We start from the raw sequence: 18,583 nt of genomic DNA, 5'->3' as shown, positions 1-18,583 counted from the left end.
GACAACGCGACAAATTTCGTCGGAGCAAGTCGCCACTTCAGCGAACTGCGGAGGGAGATAGAGGCGGAAGCGATACGCGAATTTGCGTCAAGAAGCGGGTGCGAGTTTGCCTTCATACCGCCTCGAGCACCGCACATGGGAGGACTTTGGGAGGCCGGTGTGAAGTCTGCCAAGGGCCTATTCCTACGGGCAGTCGGAAGCGCTCTCCTCACCGCAGAGCTGGAGACCGTGCTGGTCGGGATCGAGGCGGGACTCAACTCGCGCCCGCTAGGACCCCTAAGCCCAGACCCAAGCGACGGAGACGCGCTGACTCTCGGGCACCTGCTGACAGGCGGGCCGCTCATCGCACCCCCAGCCCCCAGGACCCCGGACCAGGAGGGTCTGAGCTGCTTAAAGCGATGGCGGCTTGTCTCGTCAGCCAGGCAAATGTTCGGAACAACCTCCGGGCAGGACGGAAGGGTCAGAGTGGTCGACCTAAGGACGAGCAGCGGAGCCACGTTCAGGATGCCAATCCACAAATTGGCGCTTCTGCCAGCCACAGATAATGAAACAAGACCTGCTCGAAGGTACATTATCTGAAAAAAATGCTGTTATTTATTCTTCACCTGAATATCTTTGATATGGGAACTCCAATCTTTTTCCCTGCTGGGTTCACCAACTCATAATAATAGGGGCTTCTTTTTTTGAGAACCTTTGCAGAAATGAAAACCGGAGCTAACTTCGAACTAAACTTCTTACTCGCGTTGCTCTGGGTAAAGTTACGAGCAAAAGCCTCGTCACCCGTTTTAAGTTGTACGTTCCTACTCCGTAGATTATATTTCTTCGCGTTAAGCTCATGTGATTTCTTTATGTTTTTCTTAGCGTCTTGTCTTGCCAGTTGTAACAGATCGGAGTGTTCTAATCGGACGTCGTTGCTTAGCAGATCCATGTTTCGCAATAGGGTATAATCTTCTCCGTTCAGAATCATGTTCTGACCAAAAACAAGCAAATATGGTGAATAACCAGTACTTCGATGCACCGCTGCTCTAAGTGCACCATTGATAGCGTTCAAATTAGCGTCCCAATTGGAATGGTCACTTCCAATATAAGCGCGGATGGCTGCCAGAACCGATCTGTTTAATCGTTCACTAGCATTGGCCTGAGGAGAATATATAGCCGTACACAGATGTGTAATGCCAAAACTTGTAAGAAAAGCTTCGAAAAAACTAGATTTGAACTGCGAACCATTATCCGTTAGAACAACTTCCGGCACTCCAAAGGTGTAGAATATGGAGCTTTCCAGGTATTCACACATTTTTGGCGCCGTGAACTTCTTTAGAGGGCTAAGAAAATGGAATTTCGTGTTATGGTCTACTACTATAAACAACCCAATGTTTCCATTTTTAGTACGGGGTTATGGACCTAGTAGATCCATATACAAGCATTGAAAGGGGCGGTCTGATGTTAATTGTCGGCCCATCGGAGGTTTTAACATTTTGTTCGGACTCTTAGTAGATCGACAAATATGGCCTTCTGAGATGTACTCTCGAATTTGGCTTACCATTCGGGGCCAGAAGAAATACCTTTTGAGTTTTTCTACCGTCTTAGCCATACCACAATGTGCCGAGCTTGGCGCATCATGTGCTTGTTGCAATACTTCGGGGATCATCGCGGAGGGTACCCAAAGTTTCTAGGATTCCTCGTGTCCGTCATTATCTCTATTGAACTCGGTTCTTTTATAAACATAGCCATCAATAACTTTTAAGTCAAGCAGTTTTGACTGATTCTCTTGTATTCGTTGAATCACTCTAAGATATTCCGGCGACTTAAAATGACTTGACTGTAAATCAATCATGGGACTACTGGCAACGAATTCTTCTATAGCAGGTTGGTTACGTCGAGACAGGGCGTCAGCAACAACGTTTTCTGACCCTCGCCTATGTGTAATAGAAAAATTGAATGATTGTAATTTCATCGACCACCTCGCTAGTCTTCCAGAAAGATCTTTCTGCTTCATCAACCATTTTAAAGACGCATGATCCGTTACTACCACAAAATCTTGACCTATATATGCACAAAATTTTTGTATACCCTTGATAACGGCTAAGCATTCCAGTTCGCTAACGGTGTAGTTCCGTTGGGCTTTCGATAATTTTTCCGACATATACGCGATGGGGAGTTCCACACCCTCACGCTCTTGCGCCAGGACACAACCTATCCCGTAGGTACTTGCATCACACAGTAAGATAAATTGGCTTGTGAAGTCTGGGGTAATCAAAATCGGAGCTGATTGTTCGGAGCAGAACCCAGCCGATTAGCTGCTTGCCAAATAGCACCTAATTCTTGGCCCTCAGCCGCTTATTTTGTTTGTTACTTATGTCTATGTCACTCATTTGTTTGTTAAAGCTTTGCGCTTGCTTGCCCTGCTAAACGCTCTCTGCCAGCTCGCTCTTCGCTATCTCCGCTTTGCGTCTGCCTACCGACGTCGGCCGAGCGAAGCTGCGCTTAGCGATCGGAGCGGCAATGTAAAGGGCAGGCAAGCCACACTTGCAATTTGGATGTCACGCATTAAAGAACATATCGTAATTTTATTTCTGCGCCGAGTTTTATTTAATTCGAAATAATTAGTCGGCCGATTGGGGATAAAAAACATTATCTCCACACTGATGTTAAACGCGATTTTAGAAGATTGAAAGCTTTTTCGGCATCATCATTCCAAATTATAGACTTTTTGTTCTTAAACAATTCCGTCAGTGGAAAGCTTATGGTGGCATAATTTTCGACATATCGCCGATACCAACCAGACAATCCTAGGAACCGACGCAACTGTTTTATAGATGTAGGAATAGGAAACTCATTGATTCCCTGGATCAGTCAGAATTTGTCCTTCTCGAATGATGAATCCCAAATACTTTATTTCGCGCATACAAAACTTGTACTTCTCAATATTAATAGTCAGATTAGCCTTTTTTAGGCAAACCGAAATTTCCTGAAGCGTGACCAAATGCGATTCGAAGTCCTCTGACAGCACAAGTAAGTCATCTAAATATACAAATAAAGCAAAACGGATCGCTTTGTTCGCGAATGCCATCGAGATTTTCATTACTATGAGTAACAGGCATTTTAGCCATTTATTTTTAATTCACTAACACAAAAAAACTTTCTCGAAACAAATTGCTTATCCCCTAATGTCCGTCTTTCCTTAGCTCATCAATATCTCAAAATACAAGAAAACAGACAAAAAGGAGGGGGAACGTTGTGAGTTTCTGCGGACACCGCAACTCTACGGTTATACCCGATACTAAGTCAGTATGGCTCTCCTCCGGCAGACGCCGCTAATATTAAACGACACGACAAAGAGTGCGTGCGAGAGAGACAGAAAATCAGTCTGAGCATGACGTCGGGCGCTGCGTAGCCACTGCAAATTGATTTGTTCCTATTGGCTATAAAAATGATCTGATCTGATCCAGATTCAGCAATCTGATAGATATGGTCATTGTCTATGATTCTGCGTTTTTAGTTTTCTCGAATGTGCAATATTGTGGATGCAACAGATTTTCGTCCTTTGTGTGGGCGGAAGGGGGTGGGGCGAAATTTTGAGATACACGTTTTATAGTTAGATCTAACAGGAGTGCGGATACCAAATTTGGTTATTCTAGCCTTAATAGTCTCTGAGATTTTTGAATATCCCCAGATTTTCGTCCTTTGCGGTGGCGGAAGGGGTGTGGCGAAATTTTGAAACAAACTCGTCTCGGTCCGATATATTAGGAGTGTGGATACCAAATTTGGTTGCTCTAGCTTTTGTAGTCTCTGAGATCTAGGCGCTAATGTTTTACTCTAAGCAAAGCCGCCTATGCTACGTGTGTGTTAGAGAGAGACAGGGCGAGAAAAAATGAAATTGTTTTCTTGATGCTGGCTATAATAATAATACGATCCAATTCAGATTCCGCAGTCTTAAAGATATGGTCATTCTCTACAACTCTACGTTTTTGGTTTTCTCATATCTTTAAAATTGTGGATGCCACAGATTTTCGTCCTTTGTGGGGGCGGATGTGGGCGGGGCGAAGTTTTGAAATAATTTTGTAGCAGTGACATATCACAGAAGTCTGGATCCAAAACATCGTTGCTCTAGCTCTTATAGTCTTTGAGCACTAGGCGCTGAAGGGGACGGACAGACGGACAGACGGACGGACGGACAGACAGACAGGGCTCAATCGACTCGGCTATTGATGCTGATCAAGAATATATATACTTTATGGGGTCGGAAACGATTCCTTCTGGACGTTACACACATCCACTTTTACCACAAATCTAATATACCCCAATACTCATTTTGAGTATCGGGTATAACGAGGGGGAACGTTGTGAGTTGCTGCGGACACCGCAACTCTACAGTTATACCCGATACTTAGTCAGTATGGCTCTCCTCCGGCAGACGCCGCTAATATTGAACCACACGACAAAGAGTGCGTGCGAGAGAGACAGAAAATCAGTCTGAGCGTGACGTCGGGCGCTGCGTAGCCAGTGCAAATTGATTTGTTCCTTTTGGGTATAAAAATGATCCGATCTGATCGAGATTCAGCAGTCTGATAGATATGGTCATTATCTATGATTCTTTTTAGTTTTCTCAAATCTGCAATATTGTGGATGCAATAGATTTTCGTCCTTTGTGGGGGCGAAAAGGGGGTGGGGCGAAATTCTGAGATATACGTTTTATAGTGAGATCTAACTGAAGTGCGGATACCAAATTTGGTTACTCTAGCTTTAATAGTCTCTGAGATTTGTGGATGCCCCAGATTTTCGTCCTTTGCGGGGGCGGAAGGGGGTGTGGCGAAATTTGGACACGAAACGGTCAAGGTCCGATATCACACGAGTGTGGATACCAAATTTGGTTGCTCTGGCTCTTATAGGCTCTGAGATCCTTGAACTCATATTTTGCAATTGGCAAAGCCGACCATGAAACCTGTGTGTTAGAGAGAGACAGAGCGAGAAAGAATGAAATTGTTTTCTTGATTCTGGCTATAATAATTATACGATCTGGTTGAGATTTTACACTCTAGAACATATAGTCATCCTCTACGATTCTGCGTTTTTGGCTTTATCGTATCTTAAAAAATGTGGATGCCACAGATTTTCGTCCTTTGTGGGGGCGGAAGTGGGCGGGGCGAAGTTTTGAAAAATTTTTGTAGCAGTGACATATCACAGAAGTCTAGATACAAAACATCGTTGCTCTAGCTCTTATAGTCTTTGAGCACTAGGCGCTGAAGGGGACGGACAGACGGACGGACGGACAGACGTACAGACAGACATGGCTCAATCGACTCGGCTTTTGATGCTGATCAAGAATATATATACTTTATGGGGTCGGAAACGATTCCTTCTGGACGTTACACACATCCACTCTTACCACAAATCTAATATACCCCAATACTCATTTTGAGTATCGGGTATAAAAAAACGAAAACTCTCCTCCAGCGCATTCCTCTATTTTAACTAAGTAACTATTATTGTTATTCATCTACAACCATCTCAAATTGCTGGACAATGTCCGAAATTCTCCAGAGCATCGTAAATCCAAAACTCTTTGAGATTTTTTCCTGTCAAGATTGTTTATTTTGCTCAGCATAGATCTATCAGGGTCGATCAATCCGGGATCCACCGATCGATTCCAGCCGAATACGAAACAACTTGTTGTGCAGCAAATGTGAAATCTAGTAAATGGATGGATTTATAGAGCTTAAATGGGACTCTCCCCTAGCTACACAGTTTTCCTGACAAAAATCAATATAATGCGCTTCAAAAAAATTAAACAGGATCTCGACGTTAATATCAATAACCAATAAAGAAAACTCATTTCTACTCTGCGCCGATACGTCTTCTGTCTGATGGAGGGAACAGCGGTGACGTATGTCCCTAGTCTTTACCCACCCAACCATGACAAACGCGTTTACATTCGGGCGTTGTCCCATTTCAAAAAATGGGTCGGTCGCGCGCCTCCGTTTCTCCTGTGTTTGCGCCGCGCTCCGTGTGTCTGCGGAGCCGCCGGGGCTGGAATAGGCCCTGGGCTGACGAGGTACCGTTCTGGCTATCAGGGCAGGTCGAGCTCCTCCTCGTTGTGCCCGCCTCCGATCCAGGCTGGCGGTTCTTTTCTTCCGCGTCGGCGGTAGCAGCCACTGAGTGAATTGACTGGCTATAACTCAAAGAGAGAGTGATCAACGGTGAGCGAGCGTACATCCACCCATACTTACCCTATGGGCGCGATGCCTACTGAGCTTAACTCTGGACTCCTGGCCCGAGCAGACCGTGTCCAAACCCAAGAAGGTCGTCAATCAGGATTTTAAAGCAATCTGCCATGGCTAAAAAGATTTGGGGTTTGTCACTCAAACTCCAACTCACTCATAACACTCACGAAGCTCCCGGGGTGAGTTTCTCTCCTCCTCTCACCGGCTCAAGATGGATGGCGACGGAGTTACCATGTCAGGCAACTGAGTTGCCTGCACCGCGCGAGTATGCGTAGGTTGGCCGTTTTAAGGCCCGACATAATGCACCAGTTGCCTCAGCTTCTTTAGGATGAGCTCCACGTTTTTCTGTATGTCTATTTTCCTGATCAGAGCAACAGCTGCTGACCAGGGCTATAAGACGGCGATAGCCTACTCATCGCAGGCGTGTCCCACCGTCAGAGGGTGCTGCTACGTAGCACGTAGAGGAAGATGAGCACCGGCAGATGGCGCTGCATCATACATCCTAGAAGTATACCACGACTTTTCGTCCCCCTCACCAAGGGTCTATAGGATGTGGCAAAGTGGAACTGATGGGGATATTTAGAGGCTCACACTGCACATCGGCGCTTTCTGAGGCCATCGGGTACACAACGGTTCCCGGAGCTGTCCTCCTGCCAACCCCAGCGCTACGGCGGCGTACCCTTTAACGGGGCGCTGGATACCGAGAAGGGGCGGTATAACCCCAGCGACTATCGTCTGGATGAAATTCCCGGCCATCGCGGGATGCCCAGGATAAGCCTTTATAGTGGACCCATCGGTGCCATAGGCGCCTTGGTAGGTACTATACCGCCCGTAACACCGAGACCAGTAAGGTGTTACGTACGACCCACTGGAACCCCCCTTACGTACATTAGACTGTGGGCTGACGGCGTCGGCATTCTATGACCTGAGTAGGCAGGCTGAACCCCTGTTGAAATGGCTCATAGGTTAATGTCTCCACCGCCCCCGTCTCGTTAAAACCTTGGCAGGCCTCGTTTAACGCTTCCTGGCCGTCCCACTATGGTGGTTGCGTAGGCTTGGTTGATTCATATCCCAACTAGCACCGATCTGGCTCTGAACCCTGGTGCTCATAAGGCCTAGGGTCAACCCTCGCATGGACCTCACTCCACGGAAAGACACCCATGGGATCACCACGGTGACTACGTACTGCGGCCAGGAATAACGAACTCGAGTGGAGATTCTTTTTACATGGACAACACCCCTCACACACCAAACACACAGATAGAGAATATGACTGAGGACGCAGTCTTTGGCGCAACGCCCTTACCAGATCCCCACCACCGTCAGCACCTGCGAAAGCTCAGGGATCGAGCATGTTCAAGCCCGGCCCGGATTTCAAAGAGAAGGAGCGACCGCACTCTGAACCATTACAGCTGCTAAAAAACCTGGGTACTCGGGCCAATGAGCTGGTCAAGAGGATGAACGACCAGCGGCATGTGGACAACGTGATGAAAGATTTAGCCCTGAGAGTGGTAACCCTCCAGGCCCTGGTGGTCAACAATATCGAGAAGCTTCACACCAGGACAATCGAGACCGCCACTACTGGTACCCAAACAGCTGCGAAGCCGCAATAATCATTCAACCCCAGGGCGAGCTTAGCTATAGCGACATCCTCCGTATGGTCACCAGGCGCCAGGATGGCAAGCTTCAGGAGGTAGGGGATAATGTTAACAGAATCCGGAGGACGGCAAAATGCGAGCTCAAGGAGGATATCAGCGCGGCACTGGGACTGCAGACGGGCATCAGGGCGGTGTCAGAAGAACTCTGCGTGGAGGTCAGGGATCTCGACAGCCTGGTCGAGAAGGAGGACATCGCAGCAGCCATAGCTGCATCGATAGACGCCCCCAGCGTGGACACCAGCGCCATTAAAAGCCTGAGGCCATCGTTCGCTGGTACGCAACTGGCAGTTGTGTGCCTGCCGCCGGTGCAGGCAAGAGCCCTGATCATGGTGGGGAAACTTAAAGTCGGATGGACAAGCTGTAGGATCCGGGAGCGGGCAGCTCAACGACGATGCTACAGGTGTCTGGAGTTTGGGCATCTAGCAATCAGGTGCAAGAGCGCGGTGGATCGCACCGGATGCTGCCTCAGATGCGGCGTGAACGGGCACAAGGCGGCAATCTGTCAAAGCGATCCGCGGTGTTTCATCTACACCGCTAACAACAGCAATGAGACGAACCATTATGCGGGTAGCAGGAGATGTCCAGCAGCCAGGAGCGTGCCCAGCTTGCCGGCCCAATAATGAAGGTTATGCAGCTCAACCTCAACCACTGCGCTGCGGCTCAAGACCTGCTGAGCCAATCCATAAGAGAATTGGCAATTGCCCTCGCCATCCTTAGCGAGCCATATCAAACTAGGGAGTCCCCTGGGTTCATCTTGGATGCCACCAAAAAGTCCGCGATATGGCTATGCGGGGCCACGCCACTGCAGCTTTCCCTCTCAAGCGCTGCTGCTGGGTTTGTATGCGCCAAGGTCGGAGGTGTGTGGATATACAGCGTCTACCTTGCCCCAAGCCTGACGCTCTCCGAGTTCGCAGGTACTCTAGACAACCTAGCAGCTGATGCTAGAGGACGTCACCCAGTAGCCATTGGAGGGGACTTCAACGCGTGGGCTGAGGAGTGGGGAAGCGTGGCAACGAATGCGAGAGGTAGAGCTCTGCTGGAGATCATTGCGCCCCTGGACATCGCGCTCCTCAACGAGGGAAACCAGCATACCCTCTCCAGAGCAGGAATAGGATCGGTCATCGACCTTACATTTGTCAGCAGCTCACTTTTTAATTCATCGGGCTGGAGCATCAGCAACATCTACACAGGGAGCGACCACAGGGCAATTATATGGGACACAGGCCAACAGACGTCTAGCGTAGGGACAGCTGAGCCCAGATGGAGATGCTATCGCGACCAAACGCTCAATACGGCCCTGTTCATGGAGCTTATGACCAACCTCACGGCGAATGGAAATGCTGAATGCATGGCCAACCATGTCATGGAGCATCTGGAGGCAGCATGCACTGCCACCATGGCGCAGAGGAAGCACTACGGTCGCCACCACCAACCTGTGTTCTGGTGGAACGAGGACATTGCCGCGCTACGCCGGGAATGCAACCAAGCTCGACGCCGCTATCAGCGCTCGCGCGGAAGCACTGCCTTTCCGCAATGGCAATCCACGTTTAGGGACTGCAGAAGGGCCCTCAAGGCGGCCATTAGGGATAGCAAGCGCCAGTGCTTTCTCAAGCTATGCGACTCTGCGGAGTAGGACCCATGGGGAAGGGCGTACAAGTTGGTGACGAACAAACTTTGCGCCAAGAGGCAGGCACCCCTATCGGACCCCGACACGACAAGATCCATCGTGGAGGAACTCTTTCCGCACAGGGCTGACCACATCGGGGATGTCCGTTGCCTCACACTGCAACCGCACAGTCAGGCACACATCGAGGAGGTGTCAAGGCTCCTGGGCCGGACTCTATCCCGAACAGAGCCCTCTTGCTCGCCCTCTCCACGCGTCCGGACATCTTTGCGAAGCTGCTAAATCAGTGCCTTCGGGAAGGAGTGTTCCCTGTGAGGTGGAAAATACAGAAGCTAGTGCTTATTCCCAAGCCAGGCAAGCCGCCGGGGACAGCGTCGTCGTATAGGCCTATCTGCCTGATCGACACCGCGGGTAAACTGCTTGAGAAGGTGGTTTGCGCGCGACTGGAACGCTCCATCGCGGAGGCTGGCGACCTCTCACCGCACCAATACGGCTTTCGCAAGGCCCGATCCACGATAGACGCCCTTCGTAAGGTGGTGGACATTGCCTCCGGTGCAATTGCCGGCACTCGGTGGAAAGGCGGCGGGAAAGAGTATTGCCTAGTAGTCACTCTGGACATTAAGAACGCGTTCAACACGGCGAGGTGGAGCTGCATCCTAAGGGCGCTGGAGAGTTTCGACACACCCAGGTACCTGCAGCGGATGGTACAAAGCTACTTTGAGAGAAGGCTGCTTTTGTACGACACGCAGGCTGGCACGGAGGAATACGAGGTATCGGCAGGCGTCCCGCAGGGTTCAGTGCTTGGCCCCACTCTGTGGAACGCAATGTATGACGGCATCTTGCGACTCAGCCTCCCCCACGGAGTACACATGGTGGGTTTTGCAGACGATGTGGCTGTCCTAGTGGTGGCAAAAGACCTGTCCGTCGTGGAAACGACCTGCAACCAAACGATAGCGCGCATTCAACAGTGACTGGACCTGGTCGGGCTCGAACTCGCACCCCACAAAACAGAGGCAGTGCTGGTATCCAGCCGGAAGAAAGTCGAGACGGCCAACATCTCAGTGGCAGGTACCCTGGTTTCGTCTTAGCGCGCTATTAAATACCTTGGTGTCCTGGTGGACACACGTCTCTGCTTTCGGGAGCACTTGGCCTACATGGGCACGAAGGCGGCGACCACCAACGGTGCGCTCTCGAGGCTAATGCTGAACACCCGAGGACCAAAGCAATGGCGGCGACAACTGCTAACGAGTGTCACGAGATCGGTGATGCTATATGCGGCGCCAATCTGGGCAAAGGCCCTTCGAACAGCGAGCTACGCACGGGGTCTGGCAGCCACGCACCGCCTCTCTTCGATTCGGATCACCAGTGCCTTCCGAACGGTCTCGGACGAGGCAGCACACGTGATCGCGGGCATAGCACCCCTGGAATTCCTGGCGGAGGAACGGTCCACATACTACCAGGAAACACATGGCAGAGGAATGGACGCGGCGGCGAAAAGGCAGGTACGCATGGCGTGCAAACAGGAGAGTCTCAGAAGGTGGCAACAGCGCTGGGACACGACCACTAAGGGCGTTGGACCCACCAGCTTATCCCGTCCATCGACGCGTGGGTAAGCAGGAAGCACGGGCAGGTCAACTTTTACCTGACTCAGCTCCTCAGTGGTCACGGCTGCTTCCGAAGCTACCTTCATCGCTTCGGGCACGCGGACTTGGTGCTCTTGGTGCGGGCACTACGTGGAGGAGGATGCCGAGCATGCGATATTTTCGTGTGGCAGGTTCGCAGCGCAGCGCCAGCGGCTAGAAGAAGCGCTGGGTGGAGCCGTAGTCAAGCAGAGCTTGGTGCCGTGCATGCTCCGGTCCCCGGAAAACTGGGAGGCGACGAGCTGCTTCGCGGCGACCATTATGAGGGAACTGCGCGCTGTTGAGCACCAGACAAGAGTCCAGTAAGTCTAAACGAAGCCTGCACATGTGTGAAGCATTGCTTCACGGCCGTACCACACATGTTGGGCTTTTAATATAGTTTGCTTTAAGTATAAAATAAGTTGTAAATACGAGCAATTAAAAGAAATTAAAAAAAATAAAAATAATAAAATAAAAAATTTCAAAGATTCAACATCTTCTAGTGCATTTTGAAAGAGACAAGCATAAGTACTTGACGGACGGAGATAATATTTAGTTTAGGCAGACATACTCATGATTACAAATTCCTTTTATTTTTATGTTAAATGTCCCTAACCATGAGAGATTGTATTGATATATATATTTTTTACATAAATTACAGATCTAATCCGATTCCTTACATTTACAAATAAACAAAAATATACAAACTTCCTTCTTCTTGGATCAGCAAAAAAAACTTAATTATTTGAGCATTTGAGGGGGGAAATATTCTTTCAAATCAGTATATATATATATATACTTTAACAAACTTACGCCTGCATTGGTGTATAGGCATTGTGGTTTCAGCCACTAGTGGTAATCACAGTAATTGGTTAAACTCATCGGTGTATCGTTGGGCCCAAGATGACTTTGACGGATTCATTTATATACGCTGTGTAATTTAGAGGTTGGTCAGTTTAAACGTATGTATATATATAAAGAGAAACACATTATCCCAAACTCATATTGCTCAGTTTTCAAAATCTTCAGTTACTTTACAAATTTACTCATTGGAGGAAGCTATTTAGTTACTACATTAATCAACACAATGATAAACGAGATATGAATATGTGGATCTAAACAGCTGGTTCTTAGAGCAGCAGCGTATAGATTTTTATGTGATAATGATAAAGGCAAACGGGAACTTGCACTTGAAATTTAACTTGAGAAACACGGGAATCAAAATAAAACGAGGGGGAACGTTGTGAGTTGCTGCGGACACCGCAACTCTACAGTTATACCCGATACTAAGTCAGTATGGCTCTCCTCCGGCAGACGCTGCTAATATTAAACGACACGACAAAGAGTGCGTGCGAGAGAGACAGAAAATCAGTATGAGCGTGACGTCGGGCGCTGCGTAGCCAGTGCAAATTGATTTGTTCTTTTTGGCTATAAAAATTATCTGATCTGGTCCAGATTCAGCAATCTGATCTGATTATCTATGATTCTGCGTTTTTAGTTTTCTCGAATGTGCAATATTGTGGATGCAACAGATTTTCGTTTTTTGTGTGGGCGGAAGGGGGTGGGGCGAAATTCTGAGATATACGTTTTATAGTGAGATCTAACAGAAGTGCGGATACCAAACTTGGTTACTCTAGCCTTAATAGTCTCTGAGATTTGTGGATGCCCCAGATTTTCGTCCTTTGCGGGGGCGGAAGGGGGTGTGGCGAAATTTGGACACGAAACGGTCAAGGTCCGATATCACAGGAGTGTGGATACCAAATTTGGTTGCTCTGGCTCTTATAGGTTCTGAGATCCTTGAACTCATATTTTGCAATTGGCAAAACCGACCATGAAACCTGTGTGTTAGAGAGAGACAGAGCGAGAAAGAATGAAATTGTTTTCTTGATTCTGGCTATAACAATTAAACGATCTGGTTGAGATCTTACATTCTAAAACATATAGTCATCCTCTACGATTCTGCGTTTTTGGTTTTATCGTATCTTTAAAAATGTGGATGCCACAGATTTTCGTCTTTTGTGGGGGCTGAAGTGGGCGGGGCGAAGTTTTGAAATATTTTTGTAGCAGTGACATATCACAGAAGTGTGGATACAAAACATCGTTGCTCTAGCTCTTATAGTCTTTGAGAACTAGGCGCTGAAGGGGACGGATAGACGGACAGACGGACGGACGGACAGACGGACAGACGGACAGACAGACATGGCTCAATCGACTCGGCTATTGACGCTGATCAAGAATATATATACTTTATGGGGTCGGAAACGATTCCTTCTGGACGTTACACACATCCACTTTTACCACAAATCTAATATACCCCAATACTCATTTTGAGTATCGGGTATAACAAAAATCTGCTGACAGCAAGAGTGGTTCTGAGGCAATGTGGTTTAGGCTAGCCTAATTACTCAATCCTTTGTAAATTTTCGTAGGTTGGTGACGATTATGTTCTCCGGCTTTTTGAGATCGGCAGGTTCGAACTGAAGTTCGGACATCCAGCAGTGGTGTATGGTGGTTGGTCTTTCACGAGCCGTAAATGATTTCAGATATTGAGCTAGCCCAACGTCAACGGTTCAGCCTTCACTTTGCCGCCGTGGATGTGCACTGCACTAAATCCCAAACGGTCAGCTTTGTTGTTTTAGTAGTTGATACCGTAGATTGGTTGGCCGGCTTGGCTGTATTAAGATTTTCCAGTACTCCTATCCCTAAATAAAACTGTGTCAGAACCTTATCTTTCCACGGTGGACTAACGTACCTTTGCTTCTTTCAAGAATTTCAATTTATTTGCACTTTTCCCTCGGGTAGTTCAGCTAACGCCACTCTTCGGATTTATTAATCCAAATAAACAGTGGATGATTAGATAATAGCGAAAAATTGGAAGTTATGTAACTCCACGTGTCTTCACCATTCACTCTGCGATTGCTATCACGAAAATCTATATATACGTGTGCCGTAAGTGAAACTATGCAGGGGAATGATTTCACATGAATAAAGTCTATTCGCCTGTACCTATTGCATTCCTAAGCTGAGCTTTAAGCTTTAACATAACTGTGCAATCGGATGATCTTCTGGATCTCCTGCATTCCACCAATTTCTTCGAGCTATGCTATGAAAAGTATCTTTCTAGAAAGTGCACCTAACTTGTTAGACCTTTTCCTTTTTCTTTTGATTTTTGAATAGTTGGACACTACAAGAGTCCGATCCAGCAGATGGCCAAAAGCTCGATTCACCATATTTCGATGAGGACCGCGACTTGGGGTCTGATCCAAAGAACTCCGAAAATAATGTGAATATGGTCAGGATGGACATGCAAGCCAAGTATTCTATGGATACTAAACCAAAACGAGGGGGAACGTTATGAGTTGCTGCGTACTCCGCAACTCTACATTTATACCCGATACTAAGTCAGTATGGCTCTCCTCCGGCAGACGCAGCTAATATTAAACGACACGACAAAGAGTGCGTGCGAGAGAGACAGAAAATAAGTCTGAGCGTGACGTCGGGCGCTGCGTAGCCAGTGCAAATTGATTTGTTCCTTTTGGCTATTCCTTTTGTGAACATCCCCAGATTTTCGTCCTTTGCGGGGGCGGAAGGGGTTGTGGCGAAATTTTGAAACAAATTCGTCTCGGTCCGATATGTTAGGAGTGTGGATACCAAATTTGGTTGCTTTAGATTTTATAGTCTCTGAGATCTAGGCGCTAATGTTTTACTCTAAGCAAAGCCACCTATGCTACGTGTGTGTTAGAGAGAGACAGGGCGAGAAAAAATGAAATTGTTTTCTTGATGGTGGCTATAATAATAATACGATCCAATTCAGATTCTGTAGTCTAAAAAATATGGTCATTCTCTACGATTCTGCGTTTTTGGTTTTCTCATATCTTTAAAATTGTGGATGCCACAGATTTTCGTTCTTTGTGGGGGCGGAAGTCGGCGGGGCTAAGTTTTGAAATATTTTTGTAGCAGTGACATATCACAGAAGTGTGGATACAAAACATCGTTGCTCTAGCTCTTATAGTCTTTGAGCACTAGGCGCTAATAGGGACGGACAGACGGACGGACGGACGGACGGACGGACGGACGGACAGACAGACAGACAGGGCTCAATCGACTCGGCTATTGATGCTGATCAAGAATATATATACTTTATGGGGTCGGAAACGATTCCTTCTGGACGTTACACACATCCATTTTCACAACAAATCTAATATACCCCAATACTCATTTTGAGTATCGGGTATAAACATTGGTAAAATTGTCCAAGAAGCAGAAAGGCTCTCGAAAATCAGGTCAGAGCAAGATCGGTTCCAAGCCAAAAGAAACTAAAGCGGAAGACGTAATGCTGGGTAAATGGAGATTTCGAAGACTCGAAGAATCCGCTCCAGCAGATGGCCACAAGGTAGATCCACCATATTTCGAAGAGGACCACGATGTTAAGACAAGACCAACCTTCCATTTGAGGGACTTGAGGTCTGATCCAAAGTACTCGGTAGTGCAGCACCTTCTGAAGAATGTTATAGAGAGTAATAGTGTCCTAGACGGCACGGGCGATATTCGTGCTCTAATGACAGTTGTTGGAAAGCATTCTGAACTGCAGACAACGGGAATCGCCAAGTCAGATATTGTGTCGCTCCTCTCCAAGAAGTATCTGGACTACCTCAGGGGCGTTGAAAAGGAGTATTTGAAAAATCCAACGCCGAGAGGAAAGTTTTTCACCGAATCCAAGTTCAAAATCAAAACCATTGATGTGCCTTTTGAAATAATCGACAACATCGGATGGCTCAATGAGAGCATGTGAGGTGAACACGAACATTCCTCAAACTTCACTTCTCACGATCCTTCGAACGACATACTACACGATATGGGCAATGCGTCTGAGATAATGGACAGTGATCTGATCAAGAAACTAATCGATCAAGAAAAGCAAATGGAACGCGAGCTGCGCGATGAGCGGCGAAGAAAGCTCAATTCTGCCTCCTCCGGTCGATTTCCCTCTACGTCAAGCATGTCTGAAATTTTGGAAATCGATCCGAAGGAAGAGAAGAACCTGCTGAACTTCGAAATGCGGTACTCCTTGAAGAGCATACGAAATATGATGGAACAGTATACGCAATACTTTAAGTCTTTGGCCAAGAGTCCGGTTATCATGGCCCTCGAGAAGGAGAGGAGGCTCATTGAAGCCAATCTGGAGGCCAAAGTTTGGCCACAAGCCCAAAGACCACTATGGCCAGACGAAGGCCCTACATTCCAAAAGAGAAAAAACTTCGCCCAGCCCAAAAATTGTTCTATTCGCCGCGTCAGACGTGCCGCGTGAAGAACCTCAATGACGACCCAGATGACTGGGAGTGCTGTTCAGTGTGTTCCCATGATTCTTTAGTGGAAGAAAGGCCTCGTGTCTACGAAAAGTGCCCGCGATGCGGAGTCAAGGTCGAGCTACCCGCGCCCACGCCCCAAGAAAGGTCAAGGTCGAGCTACCCGCGCCCACGCCCCAAGAAAGCCTTCGATCCCTGTCCCAGGACTCCATTGAGGCCTGCGCTAAAAACAAATTGCTGCTCAGTCTTGCCCACAGCTGCCCATCTGTCCAGTGCCGCTGCAGCATCTGCGGCGTGTTGAGGAGGCAGTTCAAGCCCAGATCCCGATGCAGCCCCCCGGGAAGAAGCCAGGAGTACTCTTGTGTTGCTTCCCCTGCGGAATCCTCGGGAAGCCCACAAGATACGCTGATCGGTAGAGGGCAGAGTCAATATGGTCTGCTCTTCGGATGTGGTCTCCTAATCGCTCTGGAACGCAGAAACTGTTGGCTTGGACTGCATACCGCCTGCAGTATGTCGAGTGGATAATACTCGCATCAAAGAGGTACAAATCAGTTGGCTTAGGCGAAGGAAACATTTTGTTTAAGTGCTAAATAAATTCCAGTAATGAGTTTGCCTCGCCCGTCCGGACAGGCCGTCCTGCAGCTCGGGTGTTCTGTTCCATCTGTGTGTATCTGTTAAATGCTTCGGCAAGTTTCATAAAATATGCAAGGACTCTGCTCTCATATACACAGATATAAGTTTACACACCCACACACTGTATGTGTGAAAAAACCCGGGTCGGTCGCGCGCCTCCGTTGCTCCTGTGTTTGCGCCGCGCTCCGTGTGTCTGCGGAGCCGCCGGGGCTGGAATAGGCCCTGGGCTGACGAGGTACCGTTCTGGCTATCAGGGCTGGTCGAGCTCCTCCTCGTTGTGCCCGCCTCCGATCCAGGCTGGCGGTTCTTTTCTTCCGAGTCGGCGGTAGCAGCCACTGAGTGAAGTGACTGGCTATAACTCAAAGAGAGAGTGATCAACGGTAAGCGAGCGTACATCCACCCATACTTACCCTATGGGCGCGATGCCTACTGAGCTTTACTCTGGACTCCTGGCCCGAGCAGACCGTGTCCAAACCCAAGAAGGTCGTCAATCAGGATTTTAAAGCAATCTGCCATGGCTAAAAAGATTTGGGGTTTGTCACTCAAACTCCAACTCACTCATAACACTCACGAAGCTCCCGGGGTGAGTTTCTCTCCTCCTCTCACCGGCCCAAGATGGATGGCGACGGAGTTGCCATGTCAGGCAACTGAGTTGCCTGCACCGCGCGAGTATGCGGTTGGCCGTTTTAAGGCCCGACATAATGCACCAGTTGCCCCAGCTTCTTTAGGATGAGCTCCACGTTTTTCTGTATGTCTATTTTCCTGATCAGGCGTGTCCCACCGTCAGAGGGTGCTGCTACGTAGCACGTAGAGGAAGACGAGCACCGGCAGATGGCGCTGCATCATACATCCTAGAAGTATACCACGACTTTTCGGCCCCCTCACCAAGGGTCTATAGGATGTGGCAAAGTGGAACTGATGGGGATATTTAGAGGCTCACACTGCACATCGGCGCTTTCTGAGGCCATCGGGTACACAACGGGTCCCGGAGCTGTCCTCCTGCCAACCCCAGCGCTACGGCGGCGTACCCTTTAACGGGGCGCTGGATACCGAGAAGGGGCGGTATAACCCCAGCGACTATCGTCTCGATGAAATTCCCGGCCATCGCGGGATGCCCAGGATAAGCCTTTATAGTGGACCCATCGGTGCCATAGGCGCCTTGGTAGGTACTATACCGCCCGTAACACCGAGACCAGTAAGGTGTTACGTACGACCCACTGGAACCCCCCTTACGTACATTAGACTGTGGGCTGACGGCGTCGGCATTCTATGACCTGAGTAGGCAGGCTGAACCCCTGTTGAAATGGCTCATAGGTTAATGTCTCCACCGCCCCCGTCTCGTTAAAACCTTGGCAGGCCTCGTTTAACGCTTCCTGGCCGTCCCACTATGGTGGTTGCGTAGGCTTGGTTGATTCATATCCCAACTAGCACCGATCTGGCTCTGAACCCTGGTGCTCATAAGGCCCAGGGTCAACCCTCGCATGGACCTCACTCCACGGAAAGACACCCATGGGATCACCAC

At 48.5% G+C, this 18,583-nt stretch overlaps 1 protein-coding gene across 1 annotated transcript; it reads left to right on the top strand.

The window, feature by feature from the left end:
* The first annotated feature begins 10,028 nt into the window (after positions 1-10,028).
* Positions 10,029-11,506, top strand: LOC117190756. Its single transcript, XM_033395819.1, has 2 exons — positions 10,029-11,017; positions 11,077-11,506. The coding sequence occupies exons 1-2, from the start codon at positions 10,658-10,660 to the stop codon at positions 11,425-11,427; spliced, it is 711 nt and encodes a 236-aa protein (XP_033251710.1). The 5' UTR covers positions 10,029-10,657; the 3' UTR covers positions 11,428-11,506.
* Positions 11,507-18,583: the final 7,077 nt, after the last annotated feature.

Source organism: Drosophila miranda (assembly GCF_003369915.1).
Source record: "Drosophila miranda strain MSH22 chromosome Y unlocalized genomic scaffold, D.miranda_PacBio2.1 Contig_Y1_pilon, whole genome shotgun sequence".
NCBI lineage: Eukaryota > Metazoa > Arthropoda > Insecta > Diptera > Drosophilidae > Drosophila > Drosophila miranda.
Note: the sequence above shows the minus strand (reverse complement) of the source record. Positions and strands in the feature narration are given on the sequence as shown.

Excerpts from the sequence above, each read along its gene's own strand:
- LOC117190756 (XM_033395819.1), top strand. The coding sequence starts at position 10,658 with ATGGGCACGAAGGCGGCGACCACCAACGGTGCGCTCTCGAGGCTAATG. Across the intron at positions 11,018-11,076 it reads AAAGGCAGGTACGCATGGCG|TGGACCCACCAGCTTATCCC; the intron begins TGCAAACAGGAG and ends CACTAAGGGCGT.